This window comes from Symphalangus syndactylus, chromosome 13 (assembly GCF_028878055.3).
Source record: "Symphalangus syndactylus isolate Jambi chromosome 13, NHGRI_mSymSyn1-v2.1_pri, whole genome shotgun sequence".
Taxonomy (NCBI): Eukaryota; Metazoa; Chordata; class Mammalia; order Primates; family Hylobatidae; genus Symphalangus; species Symphalangus syndactylus.
Window position 1 is genome coordinate 95,695,845 of NC_072435.2, and position 16,431 is coordinate 95,712,275.

The 16,431-nt window shown below is 36.6% G+C and overlaps 1 protein-coding gene across 5 annotated transcripts in view; it reads left to right on the forward strand.

The window, feature by feature from the left end:
* Positions 1–16,431, forward strand: part of SCYL2 (SCY1 like pseudokinase 2) — a 71,850-nt gene that overhangs the window by 12,433 nt on the left and 42,986 nt on the right. For all 5 annotated transcript variants that reach the window (XM_055240074.2, XM_055240075.2, XM_055240073.2 and 2 more), the window contains exons 2-3: positions 3,680–3,884; positions 13,278–13,435. In XM_055240074.2, coding sequence (XP_055096049.1) covers positions 3,708–3,884; positions 13,278–13,435 — 335 coding nt within the window. In that variant the 5' untranslated portion in view covers positions 3,680–3,707. The remainder of the gene's footprint in view (positions 1–3,679; positions 3,885–13,277; positions 13,436–16,431) is intronic.

The window sequence follows — 16,431 nt, forward strand, 5'->3', positions numbered from 1 at the left end:
TAGATCCCTCGCATGTGCAGTTCACAGTAGGGTTCAGGCTCCTATGAGAATCTATTGCTGCCACCTATCTGACAGGAGGCGGAGCTTAGGCAGTAATGCTTGCTCGCCTACCGCTCACCTCCTGCTCTGCAGCCGGGTTCCTAATAGGCCATGGACTGGTACTGATCTGTGGCCTAGGGGTTGGGATCTACTGTTGTATAAGTTGCATCGTCTTGCTTCTTGGCATGTCTGATGGTTATTGATTGCCTGCTGAATATTGTGAATGTTACATTGTTTAGTATCTGAATTTTTTTGTGCATGTTATGTGTCTTTCATGACTGTTGGGTTTTGTTCTGGTAGGCAGTTTAGTAATTTATGATTACTTTGGTCATTTGAGAATTGATTTTAGAGTAGATTTAGATTAGCTTTTACTCTAAGGGTGGTTTACCCCACTATTAAGGCATGGTTCTTATAGGTTTCTGCTGAATGTCTTAGTGGTCAATGAAGACTCACTACTCTGGCTGACGAGATATCGAATGATTTGCAGCCTTGTGTGAGCTTTGAAACTATTCAACTCATAGCTGTCTAGTTTGGTTCTTGCCAGACCTGGTGGAGTGTCACACTATGCATAAGCATGTGTGGGGCCAGGGAACAGAGCATGAAGGGGACCGGTTTGCATTTTCTTCAGCATAGCTTCATTCACTTTGAAATTGTATCTCAGAACTTTCATCTACCTACGCATTCTTGAATGCCAGTTTGTCCCACTGGCTTCTCAATTCAGCTAGATAGCTACCTGGAATTCTGCTCTATGCTCTGTAGTTTGGAATGTGCCTCTGGGGCAATCCTGGTTCTCTTGTTCTCTTTCTTACTGGGATCAAAGGCTCTTGCTGCCTGTTCAATGTCTGAAAAATGTGTTTCATATATTTTGTTCAGTTTTCTAGTTGTTAAAAGCAAGAGGGCAAATTCACTCTTTGTTCCTCCCTCATGGCCAGAAGTTAGAGTAATTTATTCATTTATTTACTTAGAGTAATATTTTTAAATGTATGAAATAAAATGTATAGAAAAAATTATTTTGAAATAATTGTATGAACATTTTCATAACTACAAAATGGTTTTATATATGTTTAATGCATTCAATAATAAAACCTAGTATGGGGGCCTAATAATACCTCTAATTCTCTTTGAAGTCTTTACCTGACTCCAGATTAGGAACTGCTACCTTAAAACTGTCTATGCCCATGTATTCCCTGAAAAGTCTTCATGTAACCCTAGAGATACAGACATTCTAGTTTGAAGAAAGCTTCCTTTAGCTTTCTTCAACTAAAGATGTCAACAGACATCATCACAATTAGAGTCTATTTTAATTTACCAAAGGAGAAAAGTTAAGCCTGGCAATTACTAATTATTAATACAGGTTGAATATCCCTAATCCAAAAATCTGAAATGCTCCAGAATCTGAAACTTTTTGAGCAGTGACATGGTGCTTAAAGGAAATGCTCTTTGGAGCATTTCGGATTTTGGATTTTTGAATTAGGATTGCTCAGTCAGTAAGTATATAATGCAAGCATCCAACATCTGAAAAAATAAAAAAATCCAAAACACTTCTGGTCCCAAGCATTTAGGATAAATATTCAACCTGTAACAACTACTGATCATTATGCTTATTGAAAATTACCAATTAAATGATAAGTATTCATTAATGACACTAGTCATTAATAACAAAGCTATGTAAAATTTTAAAAATAATCTTCTGACTTTATGCTTGTATATATTTTATTGTCCCTTTACCATCAGTGCTTTTTTTTTTTTTTTTTTTTTTTTTTGAGATAGAGCCTGGCTGTCACCCAGCGGGAGTGCAGTGGTGCTGTCTCAGCTCACTGCAGCCTCCCCGTCCCGGGCTCAAACGATCCTTCCACTTCAGCCTCCCAAGTAGCTGGGACTATAGGCACATGCTGCCATTCCTGGCTAATTTTCGAATTTTTTGTAGGGACGGGGTTTAGCCATGTTTCCTAGGCTGATCTCGAACTCGTGAGCTCAAGTGATCCACCTCCATCAGCCTCCTAAAGTGCTGGGATTACAAGCCTGAGCCACTGTGCCTGGCCAGTGCTTCTCTTTTAGGAAATATTCTTAAATGATTTCATAGTTGAATGTAATTATTATTTTAGTAACAAAACTTTTTATAAAATACCAATTTGGGCTAGGTGTGGTGGCTTATTTATGCCTGTAATCTCAGCACTTTGGGAGACCAAGATGGGAGGATCGCTTGAGGCTAGGAGTTTGAGACCAGCCTGGGCAATATAGCAAGACCCTGTCTCTACAGAAAAATAATAATAAAGAAAATAGGCTGGGCATATTGGCTCACGCCTGTAATCCTAGCACTTTGGGAGTCCGAAGCGGGCAGATCATGAGGTCTGGAGATCGAGACCATCCTGGCTAACACGGTGAAACCCTGTCTCTACTACAAAATAGAAAAAATTAGCCGGGCGTGGTGGCGGGCGCCTGTAGTCCCAGCTACTTGGGAGGCTGAGGCAGGAGAATGGCGTGAACCCAGGAGGCGGAGCTTGCAGTGAGCCAAGTTCATGCCACTGCACTCCTGCCTGGGTGACAGAGCGAGACTCTGTCTCAAAAAAAAAAAGACAGTACAAATTTATTGCTTAGTAAAGCATTAGCATCTTTTAAATTGTATATTGTTGTTTTTAATGTGAAGTGATCAACACCTGTGAAAAGGGGTGAAAAAAATAAGAATAAATGTTTAATGTGAAGTGAAAATCAGAACTTCTATATTTGTTGTTGTTGTTTTTGAGACAGAGTCTCATGCTGTCACCCAGCCTGGAGTGCAGTAGTGCGATCTCGACTCTTGACTCACTGCAACTTCCGTCTCCCAGGTTCAAGCAATTCTTGTACCTCAGTCTCCCTAGTAGCTGGGATTATGGGCACGCACCACCATGCCTGGCTAATTTTTGTATTTTTTGTAGAGACAGTTTTTCGCCACGTTGGCCAGACTGATTTTGAACTCCTGGTCTCAAGTGATCCACCTGCCTCACCCTCCCAAACCCCACAAACCCCACTTTTAGTCCTTTTTTTTTTTTTTTTTTTTTTTTTTTTGAGATGCAGTCTCACTCTGTCACCAAGGCTGGAGTTCTGTGGCACAATCCCAGCCCACTGCAACCTCCACCTCCTGGGTTCAAGTGATTCTTGGGCCTCAGCCTCCCAAGTAGCTGGGACTACGGGCACCCACCACGCCTGGCTAATTTTTGTATTTTTAGTAGAGATGGTGTTTCACCATGTTGGCCAGCTGGTCTCAAACTTCTGACCTCAGGTGATCCGCTTGCCTTGGCCTCCCGAAGTGCTGGTATTACAGGTGTGAGCCACCACACCCATCCCCCACTTTAAGTCTTAAAGGATCCATGTTATACAGTTGAGCAATATTCATTCTCTTTCTTAATGTCATTGTCAAGTGTGAGTATATCTTTTCCTGGTCAGTGAGAACTGAGGTTGAAACGAACAGTTTGATTTCTGGACTTACGTTTGTACTAAAGTGTATTGGGTTCTCTGAAGATAGAACCAACATACAACTTTTATCTATATAGGATTATTCTGTTCACTGTTTGGGAGATCTTACACTTTTCAAATTAACTATGAATAAATGCTTATACAGATAAGAAATGATCAGTTCTCCACTATCCTTCTGTTTTTCTAGGTAACTATAACTACCCAATATTGCAGCCATGGAGTCCATGCTTAATAAATTGAAGAGTACTGTTACAAAAGTAACAGCTGATGTCACTAGTGCTGTAATGGGAAATCCCGTCACTAGAGAATTTGATGTTGGTAGACACATTGCCAGTGGTGGCAATGGGCTAGCTTGGAAGATTTTTAATGGCACAAAAAAGTCAACAAAGCAGGTAAGTTTTAATTCAGCATCCACTTGGAAAAAACACACATGCTAAGAACCATAAAATGCGTGTATGCATTTTTATGTTAAGAAATGCCAAAAGTTCTTTAATAGGTTCTTAAATGGGTTCTTTAGTTCTCATTTTATCTTATGAAGTCATACAAAAAAACAAATGCTTTTAAACATGCTCTGAATCTCCTGGTTACAGATATACCGTTTGACATATCATCTTGAAATCTAATTTTGCTTAATTAATAAACATGTCAGTTGAGCAAACAAGTATATTAGATTGTAATATTTAGCAAAGTATGTGTTTTAGGATAGAAATTGCCATTTTCTTAAATTTTCTTTTCATATTTGTCAATATGTTATCGGCAAAATACCCAGTTAAATTTTTCAACGTTAAGTGTGTCTTAGTGCAGTCTTAGTGCTGGGATTACAGCGTGAGCCACCATGCCTGGCCAAAATCACTGTTTTCAAAAGTCTTTTACTTCCCTACAAGTGAAATATATGGGTTGTAAAATGTAAAGGATTTCTTATATATACCTCCCAATGACTACCACAATCATACAATTGTGGGTATGCATTATTTGCTACTTTTCCAAAGTTAGCTTATTTCCTGGGTAAGTACATTGAAGACAGAATTGGCTTTGGTTATCCTTTTATGAAATAGGAATCTTGATCCTATGGTAGATTGCTGGTATGTCATTTGTATTCAGCCTGTTAAATCTTGTTTTTAATTGCCATTTGGAAGTCTTTACTGAAATTCAGAGTTGATCTGCATCTGAAATGCTGATCGATTTGTTACTTTTGAACATTGCTTTTTCTTCAGTTCACCATAAGCTCATCCAAAAACGTAAATGGTTTCTTGAGTATTGACTACCTAAAAACTATTAATGAGGTCATGAGTTTTGTAAATGAACAACCTCCTCTGATTCTGGCACAAATTGCTTTTACAATCAGTTCTATAAGGGGAAAACAAAATAACAAATTTATAAAATTAGGCATTTTTATTAAGGATGTGGTAATATATAATAGCATCTCTGTGCGTAACTAGAAAGATTCTAGGTTGTTGTGGTAATATCAGTAGTTCACATGCTGAAATCTCCTGATGATGTTGGAACTTCTAGAACATGAGAACCAGGCACAGATGATAGAACCCCATTCTCAACTGCTGACTGTCAGCACTGGATTTTCTTAGGGAACTTTTCTACATTCCACTTTTTTTCTATATTTATTGCTTTGGAATGAAAGGTGGTACACCAGTGAGCTCAGTGGATATAGGTTCAAATTTTCCTTTTTTGCCTCCTTCAACTTGCAAGGGTCAAAACTGAATATCCTGTCTTTACTGCTGGTTAATTTTTTAAAGAATAGCTAAGTCCTTAACCACCTTGACATTGAAGCATCGTTTAAATTTCCCCTTTAATTGAAAAGTTTTAATTCTTTTTCAATTGTCTCATTTTTATTCAGTGAATCATACCAAATATACAGTCTAGAGCTGTGCTACCCAATATGGTAGCCAAAGTTAAATTAATTTAAATTCCTTAGTTGTACTAGTCACATTTCAAATGTTCCATGGCCACATGTGGCTAGTCTAGGACCACTGTACTGGACAATGTAGATATAGAACTTTCTATCATTACAGAAAATTCTGTTGATAGGACAGCACTGATCTAGATAACCTTGAAGAACGATAATGAAAAAAGATAACTGTTCTCGATCTCTTTTTCTCCCTAAAGAGGCATTAAGACTCAGGGTGTCTTTTCTACCCTCTCAGTCTTTCTTGTGCCATATTGCAGTTGTGTTTTATGGCAGCATATATGATCTTAAATTTGACATTGACTTTGAGGTAAACAATGGGTTAGGGTTTTGGGACGGGGGATTTTCACACATAGTTTTAATATTTGAAGATGGCTAGGTGCAGTGGCTCATGCCTGTAATTGCAGCACTTTGGGAGGCTGAGGTGAGCCGATCAGTTGAGGTCGGGAGTTTTAGACCAGTCTGGGCAACATGGTGAAACCCCATCTCTACTAAAAATACAAAAATTAGCTGAGCGTGGTGGTGTGTGCCTGTAGTACCAGCTACTTGGGAGGCTAAGGCAGGAGAATCTCTTGAACCTGGGAGGTGGAGGTTGCAGTAAGCCGAGATGGCACCACTGCACTCCAGCCTAGGTGACAGAGCAAGACTCCATCTCAAAAAAAAAAAAAATGAATAAAACATTAAGATTTTTCAGTTATTGTTTGGATAAATTTACCAAATTACAGTTTGTAAACATGTTGAAATTGATAGCTCTTTAATGATAGCTTATTGGCATTTTAAGCTACTATTTAAGTTTTATACTAATGGTGTATGCTATTAGTGCACTTGTAGAGCTGTTTAGTTCCTTTTCTTTTTTTTTTTTTTTTTTTTTTTTGGAAACAGAGTCTTGCTCTTTCGCTCAGGCTGGAGTGCAGTGCCGCTATCTGGGCCGACTGCAACCTCTGCCTCCCGGGTTGAAGCAATTCTCCCACCTCAGCCTCTCGAGTAGCTGGGACTACAGGTGTGCGCCACCATGCCTGGCTAATTTTTGAATTTTTAGTAGAGATGGGGTTTCACCGTGTTGGCCAGACTGCTCTTGAACTCCTGACCTCAAGTGATCCGCCCGTCTCGGCCTCCCAAAGTGCTGGAATTACAGGCATGAGCCACCATGCCTGGCCTAGTTTCTTTTTTGAGTGTTCATTTAGAAGCAGCTCTTAGTTTCTCACTATTATTTTTTTTCTGGAATCTCAGCAGGGATGCTAAAGACATCTCCAGGTAATATTTAGAGAATAAAAATTGTGGTGTTGGCTGGGCATGGTTCAGCACTTTGGGAGGCCAAGGTGGAAGGACCCCCTCAGCTCAGGAGTTTGAGACCAACATGCGCAATGTAGGGAGACTGTCTGAAAAAAATTGTGTAGTCTGATTAATTTTTAAAATATAAACTTATTTTTAATAACTTATGTTCAGCATATTATAGAATATTGCACAAATCATGAGTGTACAGCTTGATAAATATTCACAGTGAATACACCCATGTAACCAGCATCCAGACCAATAAAAGAAATACTACTAATACTCTTGTCCTTTCCTGTCATTATCCCTAACCCCCTTCTCTCCAGGGATAACCACTACCCTGTCCTTTAACACTAGAATAATTTTGCCGGTTTTTGAACTTCATTTAAATGCAGTTGTATATACTCTTGTATTTGACCCCTTTTCCTTAATAGTATATGGATAAGCTATATCTGTGTTGTTGAACAATACAGTTTTTCTTTTCATTGATAGAGTACAGCTGTAGACATTCTTGTATGTGCCATTGGCACATATGACGCATTACCTAGGTATGGGATTGCTAGGTTGTAGTGTATGTGTTCATTGCCAAATAATTTTTCTGGTGTGGTGCCAGTGTACACTTCCACCAGCAGTTACAGTTTCTTCACATCCCTGCCAATCTTGTTATATGGTCTTTTTAATTTTGGACATTCTGGGTGGAGGGTTTATTTAATTTTTGAAAATTCAGTGAAATATTCCCTGCTCTCCTCTCTTCTGAACTTTAAAAATGTCTGCTAGGTAATTCAAACATGGAATTTATACCATTTTATTTCTGTTAATAGCTTTCTAACTGACTTAGTCTTTTTACACAGTTTCATGTTTTCAGGCTTAAAATGGTCATTTGAATATAGGTATTCTTTTCAAACATTGTTATGTTCTTTGTTATAAATATTTATTTGAGAGGTATTTCTGAGGCAGATGCTCTTGGTAGGATTTCATTGATTTTGCTAATTTTTAAGTTATACTTTATTTAAACTAGCCATTAAAGATGGAAATTTTTATTTTGGCCAAGCTATATATATAATAAATGAGAAATGTTTACCATATACATACATACATATGTACATGTATGTCCTTTAACAATTGGAATACTGTTATCTGTTAGGTAGGAATATTATGATTATCAAGGCTGCTAATTTGTTTAAATAATTTATAATAAAACACCACATACGTCTAATTTCTGTCTCAGCTATGTCCCTAATTTTTACCTCCTTTCAAGTAGAATAATAATTCTAGATTTTGAAATTTCTTTCAACTGTCAAATATCAAGCTAAGGGATTTATTTTGGGAGAGGATGTTTAAAAAAATGTGTGTGTATGTGTATATGTTTATATATGTAATTTTGCCTGGTCTTGGAATATTTAAGCATTTATTAAGCACTTCTGTTTAGATTGACATAATATTCTGTGTTGTCAAGGAATTACCCTTCAAAATTGATTCATTTAACATTTATGAGTAGTATTCTAGTATCCTACATTTATTATGACTTTTTATATTTGCTTTTGCAGTAGAACTTTTTTCTTGAAAAAAAAAAAAAAAGGGTAGCTTTGTGTTACTTTGCTTTAAAAGTTGTATTTGTTGACCTGATAGTTTTGCCCTACTTCAGGGGCTTCATAACACCTCCCTGAAATGACTGTTTCTGTGAGGATAGGGAAGATTGATTGATTTCTAATAATTATTATATACTAAATACTTAATTGTTGTTCATATCTTATCCACTCTACCAAACATTGGGTTGGACATAATCCCTTCCTTACTACAAAATATGCATTGTGTTATCCAGATGCCAGTATTCATGGATGAGGCTTGCTAATATTGTATATACGAAAACATAATTAAATTATAATAAAAAATGAAATTAGAATAATTAATAGTTTTAAAATAAAGGAAACTTTTATGTGAAGCCAAATATGCTAGTCATGTCACTTAGACAAAATATGATCATAGACTAGTAATTTTAAGGGGTATATGTTTTTACCTTTCATTCTTCTCAGCAGCTTATTTTTAACTTAATATAAATAAAAGTTTATATTTTGCTTTACTGTTTTGAAGAAGGAACATTATCCCAAAATCAGATGAAAAATGAAGTGTGTGATGCTTGACAGTCACCACCAGTCAGTCATGAGGGTCCATAAAATAGAGAGCGAACATCTGTGTTCCAGAAGCCACCTCTGGTACCTCTAAGGGTTAGGTTAGTGGAGGTTGTGATCGCTGTTAGAGAATCGTAGACACGTTACTATAAATCATGTAATTTAAATTTTATTACTTAAGACTATCTTGTTATCAACAGAGCTCAACTTCGTAGTAAGCAAAATAGCTTCTTTGGTTTTTTTTTTGTTGTTGTTTTTCCGGAGAGGGGGTCTTAATATGTTGCTCAGGCTGGAGTGCAATGGTTATTCACAGGCACAACTGTAGCCTACAGCCTTGACCTCCTGGGCTCAAGCAATCCTCCCACCTCAGCCTCCCAAGTAACTGGGATTACAGACATGTGCCACCATGCCTGGCTCACAAGTAGCTCTTAAAAATTATAAATTAGGTCTATATCAAATGGGACATGTACTGTATTGTGACAAATACTACAGTTTTTTAGAATACTTCGGTAGCCTTTTTTGTTTAAATTAGGCTATTGAGAAAAAATACTTTTTAGTAAGTGTCTTTCTTTGCCAATGTTTTTAAAGAATATGCAATGAATAAATAAATAATAGGATGCCATATATTGCTTATATTTTGTTCCAATAATTTTTGTATTGAAAAACCCTCAATTTAACTACAGTTAACAGTTGTTGAATCTTAAGCAGAAGACATACTGGATGATTGTGCTATTTGATCTTTTCTGTATATTTGACATTTTTGTTAATAAAAAATTAAAAAATATTTTAATTAAAGATGATAATAAAAAGCTTTAATTGCTTATCTTTATTTACTATCAGTAAGCAATAGACATCTGAGTATCTTCTAGCCATAACTGCTGAGTTCTGTGGTAGATACAGAGACACATAAGACATTGTTTCTTTCTTCAAGAAGATTGTAATATATATAAGGTGACTGGACTTTTGCATAAGTGATATATGTTTGCAGAGTGGGTAGTATAGAAAAGTAGTAAAAGAAAAATGTAAGTTAGAAATTAGATTATGGTGTATTCTGATGAAAGGCTTTGTACAGTGTAATAGTTTTATTTTAGGAAGTCAGTATGAAGCCTGAGGATTAACAACACAACCTTGTTAACATTGGTTAATTTTAATCAACTGATTGAAACAAAGAGAAAATATTTTCAAGATAGTTGATAACCTCTTCTGACTTATTTAGGACTTATCTTTGACCTAAAACAATGGACTATCTGAGAGAATTTTGTGAGTTTTTTTTTTCTTTTCTTTTTTTCTTTTAAGAGATGGGGCCTTACTGTGTTGCCCAGGTTGGTCTCGAGCCCCTAGCATCACACCATCCTCCTGCCTCATTTTCACAAAGTGTTGGGATTACAAGCATGAGCCACTATGCCCAGCCAGTGTTTTCTTTTTCTTCATGAACTATAGTGTTCCTCTTTACTTGTGGTGAAACTGCAAGAGCTACTTCATGTAGTCCTTTTTTTAAATATACTTAGAACACCTTGAGCAGAGCACGGTGGCTCACACCTGTAACCTCAACACTATGGGAGGCTGAGGTGGGAGGATTGCTTGAGTCCAGGAGTTTGAGACCAGCCTGGGCAACATAGTGAGACCTTGTCTCTACAAAAAAATTTAAAAATTTGCTGGGCATGGTGGTGCATGGCTGTGGTCCCAGCTACTCGGGAGACTGAGGTGAGAGGATCACTTGAGACCAGGAGGTGGAGGCTGCAGTGAGCCATGATTGTGCCACTGCACTCCAGCCTGGGTAATAGGGTGAGACTCTGTCTCAAAAAAAGAAAAAAAAAAAAAGACTTGAAAAATAAAACATTTATTTATTTTAATTTTTTGAGATGGAATCTCGCTGTGCTGCCCAGGCTCCAAAGTGCTGGACACTTTGGAGTACCCAAGCCTCCCAAAGTGCTGAGATTACAGGCGTGAGCTACCGCGCCGGCCATAACACATTTAAATTGGATACATTTATAAAATGTGTTATAGCAGAAGACTTACTAAAATAAGATTGTGCACATGAATGGCAAGATGGGAACTTGAAGTTTTAGGTCATTTGTTTTTAGTTCAAATTAGTATTATGTAAAACTCTTACCTCCTGGCTGTCCTGTGCCTCGTAATGATCAAGAGTTAAGATTAGGTGTTTGTATGAGTGCTATTTAAAGCTGTTACTCAGCCTGAATGACTGATTTCTTTCTTGAAGACGTGCATCGTGTTTTGCTTCGGTGTTCTGTATTTTCCCTGTGTTATTTCTGGGGTGACAGAATGATGTCTTGGCTAAAAATATAGTCCTGTGGACTAACTGTGTTTGAAACTTGACTTCTTTTTATCTTAGAAAACATTTATCTTCTCCACAACATCCTCATTTGTAAAGTTAATATAATGTTTGTCTCACAGGGTTTCTGTGAGGAATAGAATAATTCCTGAAAAGTACTTAGCACAATGCTTGGCACATATAAATACGCAAATGCTGTCTTGTTATTTCTATTATATAAATAGTTGACTTGAGAACCTCTTTATTTGTAAGATTTTCTAGTAGACTGATGCCTGAAACTTTAGCTGTAGAGTGTATTATATTTTCATTTTTTATGTCATTCCTTTTATGACTCTGGTCTGAAAATAACAATGACCAAGGTTTGAGTTCAGGGTCAACATAATAAATGGCAGGAGTGAAATTCCATTTTAGGTTTGTGTGACTCTGGAAACTGGGCTCTTAATCACTGTTATATTCTTATGCTGCATGTTTATTTCTGTGTGACATGGGAATGGTATTGGGTTTATATCACATCATTTTGTTTAGCTTAATATATTAATGTTCCTTATCAAGTTGACAGGTTGTTGAATCTCTGTCTTTCAAAGTTGATTCTTGATGATGGGTCTTGAATGTGTGTCATTGGTCATATATAGGTGTCATTGATCAGATGTGTATCAGCAGAAAACTCATCAGTAATAGAAAAATAACAAAATACAAGTCTTGATGTTAGTGGTGTAACGACATTAGCCAACATTAATTGAATATGTCAGGTATTACAATAAGTTCTTTTTATATTACTGTGTCACTTATTCTTCAGTGGTCCTTTGAGGTATTCATACTATTATTTATTCTTTTTTTTCCTGTTGAGAAAACTTGCCCAAAGGCAGCTGGTCAGTTGAAGGGAAATTGACTCAAAGTCTCCTCTGATCTAATGCCAGTGTCTTGAGTGCTGTATAAATACATCCTTTGTTGTTTTATTGTAGTAAATGCTGCCTTATTCACAAATGCTTGGGGGAATGTTGTGTTTTAATTGAGTTACAGTGCTAAATAATTCCTTTTTGTTGCCACTTTTCAGAGTCTTACTCCTCTAATATCCTTAACTCATTTATATACACAAGGAACCCTCATTTTACAAGTTATGTTTGAGAAATTTATTGGATTGGACTTTTTGCAGTGAATCTCTATGAGATGGTTGAGTTGCCAGGCTAACTTATGAAAATAATAATGTTAATGTAACAAAAATGCAGAACAGAAGAAAGTAATTAGAAGAGAAAAAAATGAGAATAAAATAGAAAACGAATGTCTTGGATATTGATAGTTGAGTAGCAGTAGGTTTAATTTGAGGCTTTCAAAGACATAGAAATTCTGAAAGAGTTTCAAAATCTTTCAAGGAATTTTGGAAGGCTAGCATTCTTTGCTAATTTCACTTCCAGTTTATTTTGCCTTATTACCAAGAACACACATCAATGATTTAACACATCACCTATCAGTAGAGCTGTTTTTTTGATTTGTTAAGAGGGGGTAACTACATGAGAACTGTTTTTCCTTGGGTATCTGAGGAATAATGAAAGGAAGAAGATGGTAAGGAGGATGTGTGCTTTTAGTGGTATAAAATAAGCTGTGAATGATTTCAAAGAGAGGTGGTAGGAGAGCAAGTCCCTGTACTAGTAACCATTTACATTTACTGCCCCTAACAAGATGGGGGATAGGAAGGTATGAGATAGAATATAGATTATTCATATGTAAAAGATACTACGAATTCATTTTTCTTACAAACAGGTACTCCCTGACATACAACCTTTCTTTCAAAAAACATTTCAAGATTTTGTAGTATACTTCATGATTATCATTGTTAAGTTACATTTTAAATTTTTAAACATTTTCTTTGAGTTCTGTGTCCATAAGAGATTACTACACAGGAAACAACATATTGTACACAATTAATATGTACCTGTGATAGCAGAATTCAAAGGTAAGGTTTTTCCTGTGTTCTTTAGATGAGGACTCTAGGTTTTACACCTTTTAAAATGTTTAGATTTACTATCATAAGGAAACCAACTCTTTGATATCAGAAAAGTATTACAGTGGTGCTAAAATTTTTATGGCATAGTTATTTGTAGATTGTGACATTCATATAATTTTATCACTTTTCTGTATTTCTTGACTAAAATTACACAATTCTTTTATTTAGGAAGTGGCAGTTTTTGTCTTTGATAAAAAACTGATTGACAAGTATCAAAAATTTGAAAAGGATCAAATCATTGATTCTCTAAAACGAGGAGTCCAACAGTTAACTCGGCTTCGACACCCTCGACTTCTTACTGTCCAGCATCCTTTAGAAGAATCCAGGTAAATTTTTATAAAAACTTACGTAGTAGATTCCCTAAACAAATAGTTAAAAATAATTTTATATTTGAAATCTGTCTGTTTCAAGTGTTGTCAGTGAAAAATTCTTATACTCTAAGTGTTGAGTTCTTATGCATTAGTTTTCTCCCTAAAGTTTATTTGCATTGTCTATGTATATGTCTCTCTTTGAAATATTAATACTTTCTTTACTTTTGCCATGATTCTGTACTTCAGTGGCTACCCTGTGCTCATGACTACAATAGTCAAAATAGAAGATGCAAGGGTATAGAATACAGTTCTTGCCTGAAAGTAGCTGTCCTTGCTAATTTGCTAGAATTTGTTGTCTCCTTTTCATTGATACAGTATTTGGAGGCCAACTTTGTGTGTGTGCCAACTACTGTTTCAGACACTTAACCGTCTACTATGCCCAGCATGCCAGTCCATAGCTCTCAGTTACTTTACCATCTATTTTTCTCAAGGGTGAGCTTGGGAAGTGTTACTGAGAATGACAAGAAAATGAAATTTATGTAATCTTAACTGGACTCTCAAGCTTGTGGCACTTTTAATACTCCTTTAGATACCCTAGCTTTATTAACCTTTTCGACATTACTTATAACCCCAAATTTATGCCTTTCTTCCTTCTCAGCAGACTGTATTCCCCTCTCTTAATTCAGAAAATCTTAATGAGATCATTTGGTATTTGTGTCCTGTGGCCCTGTTGGCCCTTAGGATTTTTAAGGATAGGGGAAGAACAAGAAGGTGGAGGACACAGAGCTGGCAGGGTTCCAGGTTGTGTGGGATGAAGGTCCCATCTCCCTTCAATTGTACAGTTTTGCTTTTATCTTTTATTATATATTGAGTTTCTGCAAACTTCTTACTCTGGAATCTTCAATAACCCACTTTCTACCATCTCACCCTTCAAAGGCACAAGATTTTTTTTTAAACATAAAAGGAAAAATACAAACATTTACTATGTGAAAAACTATGCTAAATGCTTTACATTGTTTAATTCATCTAATTCTCACAATTACACAGAACAGAGGATCAAAGAAACTGTATGGTTTTAAGTGCTGGAGCTAGGATTCATTTTGTCATCTGATTCCTGAGTCCATGCTTTTATTTTTTGCTGCACCATGCTGTATCTACCCAAAAATATGCTGATGTGTCGATTGATGGAGACAGAGTCTCACTCTGTTGCCCAAGCTGGATTACAGTAGTGCCATCATAGTTCACTGCAGCCTCGAACTCCTGGGCTCAAGTGATCCTCCTGCCTCAGCCTCTCAAGTAGAATACTACAAGTGTGTGCTACCATGCCCAGCTAATTTTTTGATTTTTAATTAAAAAATTTTTTGTTTTGTAGAAGTGGGGTCTTGATGTATTACTCAGGCTGAACTCAAACTCTTGGCATCAGGTGATCCTCCCTGAGATTACAGGTGTGAGTGACTGTGCCTGGCTTCTTGTTTTTCTTTTTTAATTTTTGGGGTGGGGTTTCGCTATTGTTGCCCAGGCTTGTCTTGGACTCCCGAGCTTGAGTGATCCTCTTGCCTCAGCCTCTCAAGTAGCTGGGACTACAGGTGCATGCCGCTGCACCTGGCTTGCTCATATGTCTCTTGTCATAAAAATATTTTTTATTGCCTTTCTTTTCATGGATAAACCCAGAACACTATAGTTTCTGTCTCTTATGTAATACTGTTGTGAATCTTGTATCCCAAAGTAGACTGTTTTTTTCCCCACACTTATCCTACACTTTCCTGACTGTATTTGTTGGTGCTATTTCCTCTGGAGTGTTTTCTGTCAGTGTCTGTAGTGTCACCTATTAGAATCCTACCTATCCTTGTTATTTTATGTTGTATTTACATGTCTTATATCTCATAATTACATTTCAAGTCTCTTGAGGGGAGAAGGACTATGAGTTATACTTTTCTGTGTCCCTGCAGCTTTTTGTATGGTGATTTAAATATTATAGAATTAGGAATTTATTGGCAATCATGAAGAGAGACAATTCAAAGATTACTTTAAGATACCCTAATTGTTAGGTTGTAAAAATTGTAGTAGCATTGATAGAAATAGGGACACTTTAGGGAAGAAAAAGAGAACTTCCAGTTTTTAGTGAATTAATAATACTGACATGACACTGGAATTACTCAAAGGAAATGCACTACAGAAAGAGTAATTCAGATGGCAGTCCAGAGTTGGTGATGTATATGGAGGTGAGTCACTTACAGGCAGTAATTAAAACCTAAAAAAAAGTGAGTTTTTCGAGAATATGAGTAAAAGGAGCAGAGTACTGAGGAAAGAACCTTGAAATGTAGGGAAAACAAGAGCCAAAGAAAAAATTAGGAGGAATATTGTCGTATGGCAGGAGAATTGGCAGCATGTCATGGAAGCAAAAGGAAGGAAAAAATAACCTGCTAACACTGGGGAATACAGAATAAAAAAGAAAATAAGGACAGAGAAGAATCCATTACATTTGACCAGTGAAAAGTTGTTAGTAACATTCAGTAATTTTAGTAGGATGACAGTTTGGAAGCTAAAAAAAATAGATTCAAAGGGACCTAGCAGAGAAGACATTATGTGAGTCTATAAGACAGTTTTTTGTTTTTTTTTTTAACAGTACAGTTCAACAAAAGCATGCCTTATGGTCCAATGTGTTAATGAGCTAAGTGTTGGGAGTACAGAACAAGGCAGCTTCCTTGATGATGGCTGAGCAGGCAGCAGGACAATGTGACCCTTTCTCTCCTTCAACCTAAGCTCTGTTTTTATTTCTTATATATTAAGCTTCTGCATATGCTCTCATTTGAAAAACAGATTTAAGGCAGAAGAAAAGTTATTCAGGTATTGGAACAGATGAAACATCAGTTAAAGGACATAACTGCTATTTAACAGTTACTGTGCAGGCCCAGAAGTTTGTTATGTAGCCACATTACTGTACTACTTTGTAGTTCTTCATTGCCAGAGCCTAAAGCCCAAGGCCTAAAGTGTTAGGGCTTGGGTGGCAA